General features: G+C 40.9%; 1 protein-coding gene and 1 long non-coding RNA gene across 2 annotated transcripts; both read right to left on the reverse strand.

The window, feature by feature from the left end:
• Positions 1-486: 486 nt before the first annotated feature.
• LOC116719592 (uncharacterized) lies at positions 487-7,855 on the reverse strand. Its single transcript, XR_004339227.1, has 3 exons — positions 7,408-7,855; positions 1,437-1,575; positions 487-845 (listed from the first exon to the last, which is right to left on the reverse strand). It is a non-coding gene; the product is annotated as an uncharacterized LOC116719592 (long non-coding RNA).
• A 661-nt stretch (positions 7,856-8,516) lies between these two features.
• Positions 8,517-12,460, reverse strand: mafba (MAF bZIP transcription factor Ba). Its single transcript, XM_032575982.1, has one exon. It carries the CDS (start codon positions 11,946-11,948, stop codon positions 10,707-10,709), a length of 1,242 nt encoding a protein of 413 aa, XP_032431873.1. The 5' UTR covers positions 11,949-12,460; the 3' UTR covers positions 8,517-10,706.
• Positions 12,461-13,404: the final 944 nt, after the last annotated feature.

The following is a 13,404-nucleotide window of genomic DNA, read 5'->3' on the forward strand; positions in this document are numbered from 1 at the left end:
TTGTCAATTCACTATCACTAGTGCCAATTAAACCTTTATTTAAAACCAGGTTCCAAGCAGCATATCAGAGGAAGGACAAGATCAAAGTGCACATCTTCGCATCTCAAAACTTTTGTAGTATTTTCTGAACGCCACTTGTCATGTTGGCAATGATATTATTTAATTTCTGTGAAAATAACCAATTCAAGTGTGACAATAGATTGGGAGTTCTTAAAAATGCATTTTTATGAAACATTTAGCCATTTCCTGAGATCAGAGGCATTTGAGATAGCAGAGATCTTGGTAGTGAGCTGACCAAACTAATTTGGATTAATACTAAATTAGGATACCAAAAGTGAGATCCTAGAGGTAACATATGGTGCCCAGAAAGAGACAAACAAACTTTAATAGACCAAAGCAAAGTAGCAAACAATTAATAGGCAGACAAAAATTGAAAGGTTAGTTTTCAATAGTTGTTTACACATGAAAATCGGAAGAGTTTGAACAGCATTTGTGTTCAGTTTATTTGATACCCCTAAATAAAATCCAGTGCAACCATTTCCTTTCAGTAGTGACATAATTACAAACAGTATAATGAAGACAAAGACAAAGAAGCACACCACACAGGTTATCAGTTTACTGTAGTTGTAAATATGTTTGAAGCTAATTGGGTTATAAAACAGTATCTGAAGGCTTGAAGAGCATGGAGAACTGTTAAATGAAAGCAAGCTAAAATAGAAAGAAAATATTCTCTTGTCAGGTGAAACCAAGATTTTACATTCTGTCATTCATGCAAAACGCTGGATTTCTTTGAGAATTAATAATGTGGCGATGTTTTTCTTCAGCGGGACCAGGGAATCCAGTCACTGTTGATGAGATGAATGGAGGAAAATACAGATCAGTGCTGAAAGAAAACTTGTTAGACGACGGAAAAGTCTTGAGACTGTGGAAGAAATTCATGTTCCTGAAGTACGACTCTAAGCATACAGTCATAGTTGGAATGCGATAGTTTAGATCAAAGCTTTACTCATATTCATGTGTTAGGATGACGCAGTCAAAGTTCAGAGCTAAGCCCAATCTGGGGCAAGACTTGACAGTCACAGAACCTATGGCAGGAATAGAGCTGTTTTGCAAAGACAAGGTGCCAAACCTTTTCAAAACTGTCTCCTTTACAGCCATGCTTTTTGCCAATAAAATCCCAGTAAAAAAGATGAAAGTTTCTTGTAACATTACAAAATTTTATGTAAACAAGCATCTGAATATGATTTTAAGTCACTCTGTTAAATGCTTACATTCTTTTAACAAAGTGTCACTGCAAAAGTCCTGAACACCCCTTTATTGTTTTTACATTATTACAGTAGGAATGCAGTGATTTGCACTTTTTCCGATTAAATGACTAATAACATCTGTGGCCAGTGATGCACAGGTTTTCTTTAAATATCTCACATTCACTATACCTTTCTGCTGTCTTCGGTAGAAGTTGATGGTTCAACTGTATCGCTGACCACTCAGCGTCTTCTCTTATCTTCTCCTTCTGGTCTTATCCCCTTTGTGGCCAGACAAGGATCAATCCCACCCGGAATTGGGTTTCACATCCTGGAAGCAGAGGCGTACACACGGGTCACTTTCATCAACTCGCTGCGACCATGGTCAGTGCTAGACAAGGCCATTGACTGACCGTGACCACGAGGTTACATTATGAAAAGATGTGGGCAGTGGAAATAAGTGGCCATATTTAGCAGGAATTAAGCTTGTTTGTTGATCATGGAACTGAGATGTGTTTAAAATATATAATTGCAGAATGATTAGCATGTATTTTTCAAACTTTTTCAGTCAGATTTTACTCAGTCTTTCATACTGGGACTAAATGTGTATTTTGACTATTGTGTATATAAGTACATTTTTATATCTGCACTACCATGTGGAATTTCATAATATTTTTGTTTATTAAGGAATGTGTTTTTCTACTTATGCATGTGTGCTTTGACAGACTGTAGATGAAGACCAGATGCTGCAATGATCTGAATTCTCAAGACTTGTCTGTGCTCATTGAGGGATTGAAGGAGATAAATAGAAAGATTGGGAGCAATATGAGTGAAGAGAGGAAGAAAGTGAAGATCTATTGCCACCAAATCACATTCAGTGGATTGCATTGTTTTGACAGAGATTTCCCTGTCAGTGAAAACAAGAAAATACAAAAAATACACAGCATTACAAAAGCATTCACAAAAATGTTTCCAATTTCTGACATTATAACCACAAACTTCAATGCAGCTTGTTTGGATTTTCATGAGAAAGATCGACAAAGTAGTAGATAATTGTGAAACGAAAGATAATGAATGTTTCACAAAAAAGAGCATTCTTCTTCTAGAATTGTCTTGTATTTAGCTCCTTTCTTCTACCCATAAATTATGTTGAGCTTCCCTGCTGCTGCTGGAGAATTCCCACAGCATGATGCTCTGTCATCTTTAGCAGTGAACTGTTGATGTCCAGTGTTAGTTAAACTAAAAAGTTTCATTTTGAGATAATCTAAGCAGACCATCTTCTTCTTCGAGGCTTAAATCAACCTGCTAAATGGACTTCTTTTGTTTTTCTTTCAACAGTGCCTTTCTTGCTACTACTCTTCCATAACGGTTGGAGTGCTCAACTAATTGTCCTCTTGACAGGTTCTCAAACCTGAGCTGTGGAGCTGCAGTTCCTCCACAGACACTGTTCATTGTGGCTATTAATGTTCTCCTTGCCTAGTCTGTCAGTTCAGCTAGATCGCTATGTCTATGTAGGTTTGACGTTGCATCATATACTTTCCATTTTCAGATGATGCATTTAATGTTGCTCAGTTAAATGTGCAAAGGTTGGGGTATTGTTTTATCACTTAACTCAGCTTTAAAACTACCCACAACTGTATCCCTGGTCAGTCTGATTTATTCTTTAGTCTTCATGACGCTGTTTGTTCGCTGATGTTCTCTAAGCTATGAGGTCTTCAAAGAACAACTACATTCACATTGACAACAAATGAACATAGCTGGACTCTGTTAGGTGACTAATACAAGTTCCTAAACTGAATTTTATTCGGGGGTAACAGAATAAATGGGACTGAAATGCAAATGCATGCCATGCTTTTGCAGATGTTTTTGTTATAAAATTATTTGAAAATCATATATCATTTCAATTCACAACAACAATGTGACAAAAAAGTGAAAAAGGTCCGAGAGGATGAATATTTTTTTAAGGCATGAGAAATAAAGTGACCAAGCTAACCTTAATAAAGTAATAAAAATAAACAGATGAGAACTCAACTTTATCTGTCTTTTTATACTTTGAAATACACTTTCTCTAAATGGCTTGCATTTTCTTCTCTGCATGAGTGTCTCTCTTGAGGAAATTCTGTTTTAATTTCTCAGGAAATCATTATACTTTAATGGAAGAGGGGAATCGCTTCCAATCAAAGTAAATGGACAGTTTGTATTCTCTTAATGTGCAATAATATTAAAAGGAACATTTTCTAAAACTGTGTGTAAATCAACAACAGATAAAACAGAACTGTTAGACCTGAGAGTGAAAGAAACAACTGATGTTCTTTCAATTTATGCATCAATGCAAATTAGTTTGTGGTTTGTCAGATCTGATGTTAGAGAGGAGCCAGAAGTGTACTCACTTCAGAGACTTTGAAACACCTGCAGCAGGGCTGAGGCAGAAGCTTCAAGAGTGTCTGGCTGCAGGGACCGACTATAGATCTTAGAAATGTTGTGAGGTCCAGGCAGTGAACAGAAACAGGCCAGGTTTGAAGCCGCTGCCTGAGGAGTCTTTGCATCTGCTGAAGCAGCTGACAGTGGAGGCTGGCAGAGCTGAATGCAGATAGGATCTCCATGGGTGATGTGGGGGGATGTGAACGTGTGATTGGAGACTAAAATCATTACAGTACGCCTGGTCACTGTGTCCTTGGCTCTTCCGTTGTGCTGAGGCTTTCTTATAGGTGCACCGTCTGCCTTTCTGCTCTCTCACTTCTTAACTCTTTGCAAATGTCAGCTCTCGGTAAAGAGTAAACCTTCCCTTCTGGACAAAATCTACAGGCCAGAAGCCACCAAAAAGTTGTTTCCACCTAGTTTTGCCCAAAGCCGATGCAAGGTTGTATGAGATCCTACGCAGAATTTCGTTCAGGATCCCACATCTATCAAAACGCTACTGTGATTATTCCAGACTAGGTTGAGTTGTGGAAATGAACATTTTCAGATGCAACCACAAAGGGGAATTAAACAACACAGTGTGAATGTGACCCCAGCTCACCCACCTGCACATACAGATATTACACTAGCATCAAAATATAACTCATCATATTAAATATGAAGAATGTCTGAATTGTGTATCTGTACATTTTAATAAGTGAGAATATCATCAAAAAAATTTATTTATGTAATTTACTTCAAAAAGTGAAACATAGTCTGTAATTAGATTCCTTACACACACAACCTTATTCCAAATTGTGTGGGATTAATTGCTTTCCCCAAAATTCTACATAGAAATATTCCATTATTACAATTTAGAAAATGTTTTTGAGATTTTTGTCAAATCACATTTACTGAAGTTTGACATAAAGCTCAAAATTGAGCTGCTTCCACTGATTATCCTTGAGATGTTTCTACAACTTAAGCAGAGTTCACCTGTAGCAAATTCAGTTGATTGAACATGATTTGGAAAGGCACACAGTTGTCTATATTAGGTCCAAAGGTTGACAGTGCAGGCCAAAGGTAAAACACCAAGAACAAAATTTTTAAAAAAATTGCTTGTAGACCTCTGAGACAGGATTGTCTTCAGGCACAAATTGAAAAGGATACAGAAACATTTCTGGTGCTTTGAAAGTTAAAATGAGTTTAATGACCTCCATCTTTGGTGAATGCAATAAGTTTGGAACTAGCAGGACTTTTCCTAGAGCTGGATGGCTGTCTAAACTGAGTGAACAGGGGGTAGCGGCCTTAGTCAGGGAAGTGACCAAGAACCTGACAATCACGCCTCAGGTTTCCTCTGTGGAGAGGCAAGAATCTTCCAGCAGGACAACAGTCTCTGCACCTGATTGGTGAATCATGGATGATCTACCAATCAGTGGTGTATGTTAATGAAAGACACTCCTTAGTAAAAGGCACATGGCAGCCAGTCTGGAGTTTACCAAAAGGCACCTGAAGGACTCGCAGACCATGAGAAATAAGATCCTCTGGTTTGATGAGACAAAGCCCATCTACCAGGCCTTACAGTGCAGCATGGTGATGGCAGCATCATGCTATGGGGATGTTTCGCAGCAGCAGGAAATCGCAGACTAGTGAGGACATAGGAAAAGATGAATGCAGCAATTGTACGGAGACACCCTTGATGAATATCTGCTGTAGAGCAATCTAGACCTCAGACTGGAACGATGGCTCATTTTTCTGCAGGACACCAACTCAAAGCGCATGGACAGGATCTCAAATGATTGGCTTTTGAACCACTCCGGGAATGTTCTAGAGTGGACAAACCAGAGTCTAGACTTGAATAAAATTGAAGATCTCTGCTGAGATCTGAAAATGGTTCTTGTATCCACTCTCCTATGCAACCTGATGAAGGTTGAGAAGTACTGCAAAGAAAAATTGGTAAAACTGCATAAAAATAGGTGTTCTAAGCTTGTGGCATCATATTTCAAAAAAGACCTTAGGCTGCAATTGCTGCCAACAATAGATAAACAAAGCATTATGCAAGGTGTGTGAATACTTACGTAAATGAGACTTCTTGGTTTTCTATTATTAATAGATTTGGAAAAAGTCTAGCCTTTTTTTCCATGTTGTAATAATGAGGTAATGGTGTCATTGTGCACAATTTTAAGGCAAGACATTAAATTAATCTACTTTGGAATAAGCATGTAGCATCATAAAATGTGGAAAACGTGAAATGATATGATTTCTTATCAAATGCTTAAGTTTTTGTCAAATCAAGTTTTTGTTGTTGTTATATTGAGGAATCTGTCTTAAGGCTACATTCCCACAATCCAGTTTTTAAGAGATTTAGAAAATGACATAAGATAAAAAAGTACTTTTTATATAAACACATTTGTAAACCAAAAAGTACATTCGTACTGAGTAAGCTCTTAGGACTTGGTCCTGGCTGCTTTTGTGTGAAGGTGATCAGTCGGTGGCACTGCTCAGGTCTTGTGGAAGCCCATGTTGCTTTAATAATGGCCTTCAGCTCATCTGCATTCATATGCTTCTTAACAATAGTCCAGACTCCGTGGAGCTTAGGTAATGAAGGTTTTCTGGCCAACCAAGCAGTGATACCAAGGCCAATAAAGCAAGCATTGGTGCTTTTGGCAGTGTGGGCAGATGCTTTGCAACTGAAGGTTTTCTTATACTGACTTTGGACTTGATAAAGCTCAGTGGACCAACAGCAACAGATGGCATGGCTCCCCAAATCATCGATGACTGTGGAAATGTCACATTGAACCTCAAGCAGCCTGGATTCTGTGCCTCACACTTCCTCAAATGAAATGCAACATTTAAGTAACTTAACTGAAAAGGTGAAACTTTCACAGTTTATTAAACACAAAGTGAGACATTTCAAGTGTTTCTATTTGTTAAACTCATTGATCATGGTTTACATTTGTAGAGACTCAAAATTCTGTTTCACTAAAATTTTGTAATATTGCAAAAGAACAGCAAAAAAGGTAGATTAATTTTCAAATAAATTGCATGATTCTGAAAACAGGACTATCCACTGGACAACTGTGCTATAAGAGCCCGTCCTTATCTGAATTGAACTAGGTATTCAACAACTTTAGCCCATCTACTGCATACATGTGTGCTTGGTGGCATAATTTTTCCTTCTGCTCAACTTTCCAATGATATATTTAAATACTGCCCTCTTTGACTAATACCCTCATAGTGGAGGGCGTCAACTATCTACTGGACTGTCAAGCCCGTAATCTTCCTCATGATTGTGTAAGCTATAATATTTCTGTATGTATTATGCAAATGAACTGAAGTCTGGGATTCCATAATCACGTAAAAATAAACACTTTAAAGATATTGCTATTTGAGTCGTAATCTTGAGTTCCACAAAGAATGACTGAAATAAGTTACCGTTTCAATTGTGTTTTAATTTCTTAAGGTGCACCTGCATCTTGTGTTTTAGTATCAATCAAACTGCATTCAGAAACATAAAACTATTTTTATCCCGAATGGCTTTTGGGACGCAGGGGAAAGAATCAGTGTTTGCACCTAGGGAAAGGGCTTCTTCTCATGTTAAATTCCTCTTTTCTGCACCCAGTTGACATTTTACTTTTGTTGACATCTTAAGCCATAACACACCATATTACGCTGCACAACCGCACATATCTATGTCCTCCTCCATACATCTCCCTTTCACGCTCCAGCCTCTCTTCGAGAAAAAAAAAAAACTGAACTGGCTCACCTTAAAACACTTGTTTTTGTTATTTCGGGTTATTATCGCTGCCCGGGGCCTCTCTCTGCTTCACCCCAGCTGCACTCCTGCCCCCAGGCTGCGGTGGCTGTCCAGAGGGAAGGGAGAGAGAAAGTAAACTAGGCTCACCATGCTTCGGTCTCATTGGCTTACTCTCCGCCTGGCAGATTTTGTCCTTGAGAATGTGCAGACACGGAGCAGATAATGTTCTGACACCAGAAACTCTAGAGCCGGACCAGATCGACACTTACTCCCTGCTTCTCCTGCTTCCACTGTAACACAATCGGGGTTATGCGGATTGAGGAGCGACATACGCGTTGTGTTTTTATTGGACGGCTTTCATTTCTAGTGTAGCACCTGTGTTGTTTTAAGTCAAATTACGAAGAATATTTTTATGAGCGTATCTGGGAGCGGGGATTGGATTGGTAATGTAAAGACACTTGTCAGTAATAGTCTCACTAAATGGAAAAAATAAAAATAAAATATCACACCGAGTGCGCACATGAGAGCGGCATGGTCGGACTCTTTAGACCAAAAAAAAAAAAAAAAAGTCAAAATTGTGCAAGAAGCAGCTGAACTCTGTTTATAAGTGTATTCAAATGCATGCACGGTGAAGGTGAAAATTATTTTCCTGCTTTAATGTAAATCTGAGGTTTGCTTCCCTTTTTCCGGTGTGTTGCAAGGTCAAAGATCTCCTTTTACCGAGCGCGCCTGCGACGACGGGCTTTCTGTAGGAGTCAGCAGCATGCAGGCAGAGCAGCAGGTATAGGAATCTCCCTGCAGCAGCGGCCCATAGCATGAACTGACAGACCCCGGTGATCCAATTCCTGCAGACCAGCGGGCTTCGAGCCAAAGTTTGCACATCACTGTCACATCAGGAGATGCAATATAAAGCAAAGATAAACATGGCGAATAAAAACAGTTTGAGGATGCTACAAATGAGCTCAGCCGGCAGGCTCCTTTCTTAAAAATGTGGTTTATCTTGAACATGATTGGAAAAGTATTCTAATTTATTACTGGTCGGATTTGTTGCAGTCGAGAGACATTCTCCGTGAATTCATTTGTTGGCAGACAAGAAAAAAAAAAGTTTGAGATCGTAATTGCCATTTCAATGACTTTAATAAGCAAAATATGAAACTTTTATTTTTCCAAAAACAACAACAAAAGGACAAAACAGAAACCAGCCTGAATGCAACAGTTCAAATTTTTAAGTGTTACTTATTATTCATATATAAACAGGATTGAAAATTGATCCCCTCCCCCACGTCATCGCTAGAAGTAGGTATACATGGAATCGGTGAAAAACAGAACAAAACAACATCCCGCTGCTGCTGCAGTTTCAGTTCGATTTCAACACAGTTGAATCAACAAACCAAAAAGATTGTTTTTTTTTTTAAATGCAATGACTTTTCAACATGTTTTCAATGCAAGCACCGTGCTCAAATCGATAAGATCTCACACACTTTAATTTAAATCATTAAAAATAAAGACTTTTTTTTTTAATAACTACGCATCTGGCCAGCAGAACCAGAATCATCAAATAATAATAGAAACAGACATAAACACACACAAACAAAAAAAAACATATTACATAACATAAACACTGTTTTCATTTTGAAAATTTGCACAACCTGAGTCCCCTTTTTTTACTGACCGGCAGAAAAAAAATCAGGAAAACATAGAGCATTAAACTTTGTATCAAAACATGTGTTATCTAAATATTAGCTCTACTTTAAAACTTTTAGCAAGCATGATTTCTAAGTAGTTAAAATACAAATCATTAATCTTAGGCCCAGTGATAGAGAGCAACAGGTGGCTTGGCGTCGGAATGAGGGGATACGTTCATGCAGAAGAAAACATATTCAAACAGAATTTAAATGAACAAAAACAAAAAAACAATATTTAATCATTTCTGTTTGTTTCACCGTGACTCAGAAGTCAGCATGCCTACATGCGCCCAAATATCAAACTAAAACTGTTACAACTGGGCCTCTTTTTAAAAATAATAATAATAATAATAATAATGTAACAGCATAACATGATAGTATGTCTTCCTGTAGGGAGGTTTGGGCAAAGTTCAAAATGAAAACTTTTTAAACCATCATCTAAAAGTGCACTTGAAACACAGTTTGGTGTATTTAAATGCAACTGGATAAAAAAAATGCATTCTTCCTTTATTTTCGACACAACTCGCTACAAATGACAGAAAATAAATCGTAACAAACAATAAATGAAGGTAACACAAAAGAAAAGAAGTTCATCCAGCCTCCTCAATCTTGTTGTGCAGTTGCGTAATATTTACAAGCCCCCCTTGACCCCCCCTTCAAAAAAAAAAAAAAAAAAATCATCATGAAAGCCCCTCACCAAAAATGGTACTGCACCGGCAGTCCTGTGTTATCTTTAAAAAAAGAAAAGAAATGCAAGAAAACAATGGAGAAGCGCAGATCAACGACATGCTCTTAATATACAGGAGAAGATGAAAGTACAAAATAGAAATTATTACCGTACATGTCCAGCATGCAGGATTAATATTTAATGCAGATTTTTTTTTCTTTTCTTTTTACATATATTCGAATATAACCAAGCAGGCAATAAATCAATGAAATGTTGCATAAAATGTCACCCCCTTTTCACCCAGACCCCCCATCCCACGCCCTCCCTGGTAGACAGGAGCTGAATTTGCATAAAGTGGAGTCACGCTTGTTTGATTATTTTTTCTTTTTCTTTTTTTTTTTTTTGGAGAGAAATTTCGGGGCCCGACTTGCAGACTGTGATGCTTGTGAGGCCAGGCCTGCTTGTTTTTGTGTTCATAAACAGTGTCATGAATTTGCAGAACAACAACAACAACAAAAAAAACTTGTCAACAAAAGACATCTGCCTTGATCCCACGTCTCACTCTTACTTACAGGTTAGTTTAAAAAGCTGCAACCTTGGCGGAGAAGAACAATGTTCATCTGAGGGTCCTCCTTTTCCCCTCCACGAAGAGTCTCTTCACTACAAGCAACTAATCTACAAAAGGTGCAGCGCCTGATCGGACTCTACTTCGCTTGTTGCATCTCTGTTGACACGTGGAGGCATCGGTAGATGGTTATATATGAGAATAGTAGCTATCTGATGGATTATTCTTCTAATATGAATATAATTTCACTGTTATTAGTAACAATCAAACAGTAGGTGTGGGGATGTGTGGATTATTACTGTCTGTTCATGAGGAGAGTCGGTCAAGGTGTGGTAGAGGAAGGGAGGGAGCAGGGCGAGAGTTTGTTGTGGAAAGGCTGACGGGGGACGACTCACATGAAAAACTCTGGCGATGACGGGTTGTCGCTGGTCGAGCCGGCCTCGCGGAACCCGCTCCCGGCTCCCGACCCCGTCAGTTTCTCGCACTTGAGTTTGTAGGCGTCCCTCTCCCGCGCCAGCCGGCTGATCTCCGCCTTCAGCTGCTCCACCTGGTTCATCAGTTGCGTCTTCTCGTTCTCCAGCACGTGCTTCTGCTGCACGCGCTTGAACCTGCAGGACTGCGCGTAGCCGCGGTTCTTCAGGGTCCTCCTCTTCTGCTTGAGACGGATCACCTCGTCCTTGGTGAAGCCCCGCAGGTGTCTGTTGAGCTCCCGCACCGACATGGACACCAGCTGCTCGTCCGAGAAGCGGTCCTCCACGTTGAGCCCGCCACCGCCGGCGCCGTGGTGCGCGCCCGTCTGGCTTAGGTGGCCGTGCGGGTGGTGGTGGTGATGGTGGCGGTGGTGGTGGAGCGGCTGGTGGGACTCGGGGGAGACTGGAGACGGGCTGTCGGGGTCCTGGCTGTGATGGTGGTGGTGCTGGCTGTGTGGATGGTTGTGTCCCCCCGGGTGTCCGGAGAGTTCCTCGGCGTGGTGCGGGAGGCTCCCCGCGTACGGGTGATGATGCTGCTGTTGGCCGTGGCCGTGATGGCTATGGTGGTGGTGCGGGCCCCTGTAGCCCTCGAAAGCGCCCTGCTGCTGCTGCTGCTGCATCTGCTGCTGGACGTGCGGAGCCTGCGGGTGACCGTGAGCCGTGGCTCCAATCAGGGCCTCCACAGCGTCCTCCGGGGTCAGGCTCAGCGTCTGCGGGTCTATCTGCTGGTGGTACCCGCTGTTCGGCATCCAGTACAGCTCCTCCAAGTGGTGCTTCTGCTCCGTGGGGCTGAAGCTGGGCGAGGAGGGCACCGAGCTGCAGGGCGTGCTGATTGGGGTGGATGAGACGGAGCCCTGGGGTTGGAGGCGGTTACACTGGCGCACCCCGTTGCGATCCAGTCCGACCAGGCCTTCCTTCTTCACGTCAAACTTCATCAGGTCAAAATCATTGACATATTCCAGAGCCAGAGGGCTGCTGGGCAGCTCCGGGCCCATGCTCAGCTCTGCGCTCATGTTGCTGTCGCGACTCTTCTGCAGATACGCAAAGGTGTTGGCGAGTGTCGCAAACACGGACTTATTAATCAAAGTCTCTTCTCTTCTTTCTTGTTTCATGCAATAGTTCTTTTGGCTCCTCCACAAATCTGCGCTGACTTGCTGTAGCATGAAACACCGTGTGATTGGTGGTGGTGGGGGAAAAAAGAAAAAGGAGAAAAAAAAGTTGTGGAGAAAAACTTTGAGACTAAAGCTCAGCACGCTGTTTGCGTCATATAGCCTACTTCTGCTGGAGTAATCTGACAGAAACCGGGCAAGAGGTAGAAAACAGTGCTGCCTCAGTGCAAAAGAAAAAAAAAAACTCAGTCCTTTCAGCAGAAGGGTATTCGCGGATAAAAATATCAAGATAAATAATAATAATAGAAGAAATACCAGGTTTGCGCGCTGAGACGGGCACCAGTCCACGTCGCACCTTCTCGGCAATAAGTCCCTTTTTTTTCTCCAGGAAAATAAAAAAGGAGCCAGGAAGCGAAGTAAACAGGACTTCTGTTTTCCCTTTCTTCGTTTTTCTTTCTCGCCGAGAAGCTGCTTCTTCAGCTCTGCACCGCAGAGGTTTAAAGGCTCGCTTCTCTCACTCACTCTTTCTCTACTCTCTGGTATCCAGCAGACTGCGCTCGGAGCCAGCCGATCCTTTATCAATCTAGCGCACTGTGACGTCGTGCTGGAGGGCAGGATCTATGGCGACCAGCGCTCCAATAGGGGAGAGAAGGAAAGGATGAAAAAGTAGGTGGAGGGAGACGGCACAGGAAAGGGAGAGAGAAAGAAAAAGGAGGTGGAGGCGGCGCTCAGTTGAGGCTTGAAAGCCAGAGACAGTCAGCTGACCGACTTCCCTAAAAGCAGAAGGTGGGAGGACAGAGGAAGAGAGACATGCCTTCACTTCATGGAGTCTCTTCTTCACTGGTTTTTAAATTCATGCCAGGGAGTTGCAGGCTTCAGTGGAACAAAAAAAAAAAAAAGAAGAAAAAAAGCCGAATGAAGACTAATGTTAAGTGTTGCCCCTCCAAACTGAGAGACTGTTGTTCTTGTGTTACTGACCAACTGTAACCGCAAAAGAAACTTTTGTGACATATTTACCTTCCAACGTGTCTCGATATTATTGTGCTTTGAGAACATTCAGAAACAATGAACATTTTTTCCTTGAGTTTCATGCACACCATAGTTATTACATTCATCTCAACATTTTGAAAAGTCTTTGTTTCCGTCAATAAAGATGATCGAGACTGTGTAACACATTAAAATGTTTGCATGCCAAATCCTGAATTCTCATTCTCTCTCTCTCTCTCTCTCTCTCTCTCTCTCTCTCAAACAGACGCACGTCTTTTTGGAGATTTATTTTCCCGTCTACACACAAAGTAGCTTTACTTTCACAATTAAGAGACTATAAACAATGCCATAAGAAACATTATAAACTATAATAAAACACCATACTGACAGTTTTTTTTTCTAAATTATTCTAAAAACTAACTTTTTAAATCCGGATGATCATTATCGCCAAATATATTTGTTAAACCGCGTTTTCAACCTCCCTCCGCCCCCACAAAAAGATGTTATTGCTTCGAAATGCTGC

The sequence above is a fragment of the Xiphophorus hellerii genome, chromosome 1, assembly GCF_003331165.1.
Source record: "Xiphophorus hellerii strain 12219 chromosome 1, Xiphophorus_hellerii-4.1, whole genome shotgun sequence".
Classification (NCBI taxonomy): Eukaryota; Metazoa; Chordata; class Actinopteri; order Cyprinodontiformes; family Poeciliidae; genus Xiphophorus; species Xiphophorus hellerii.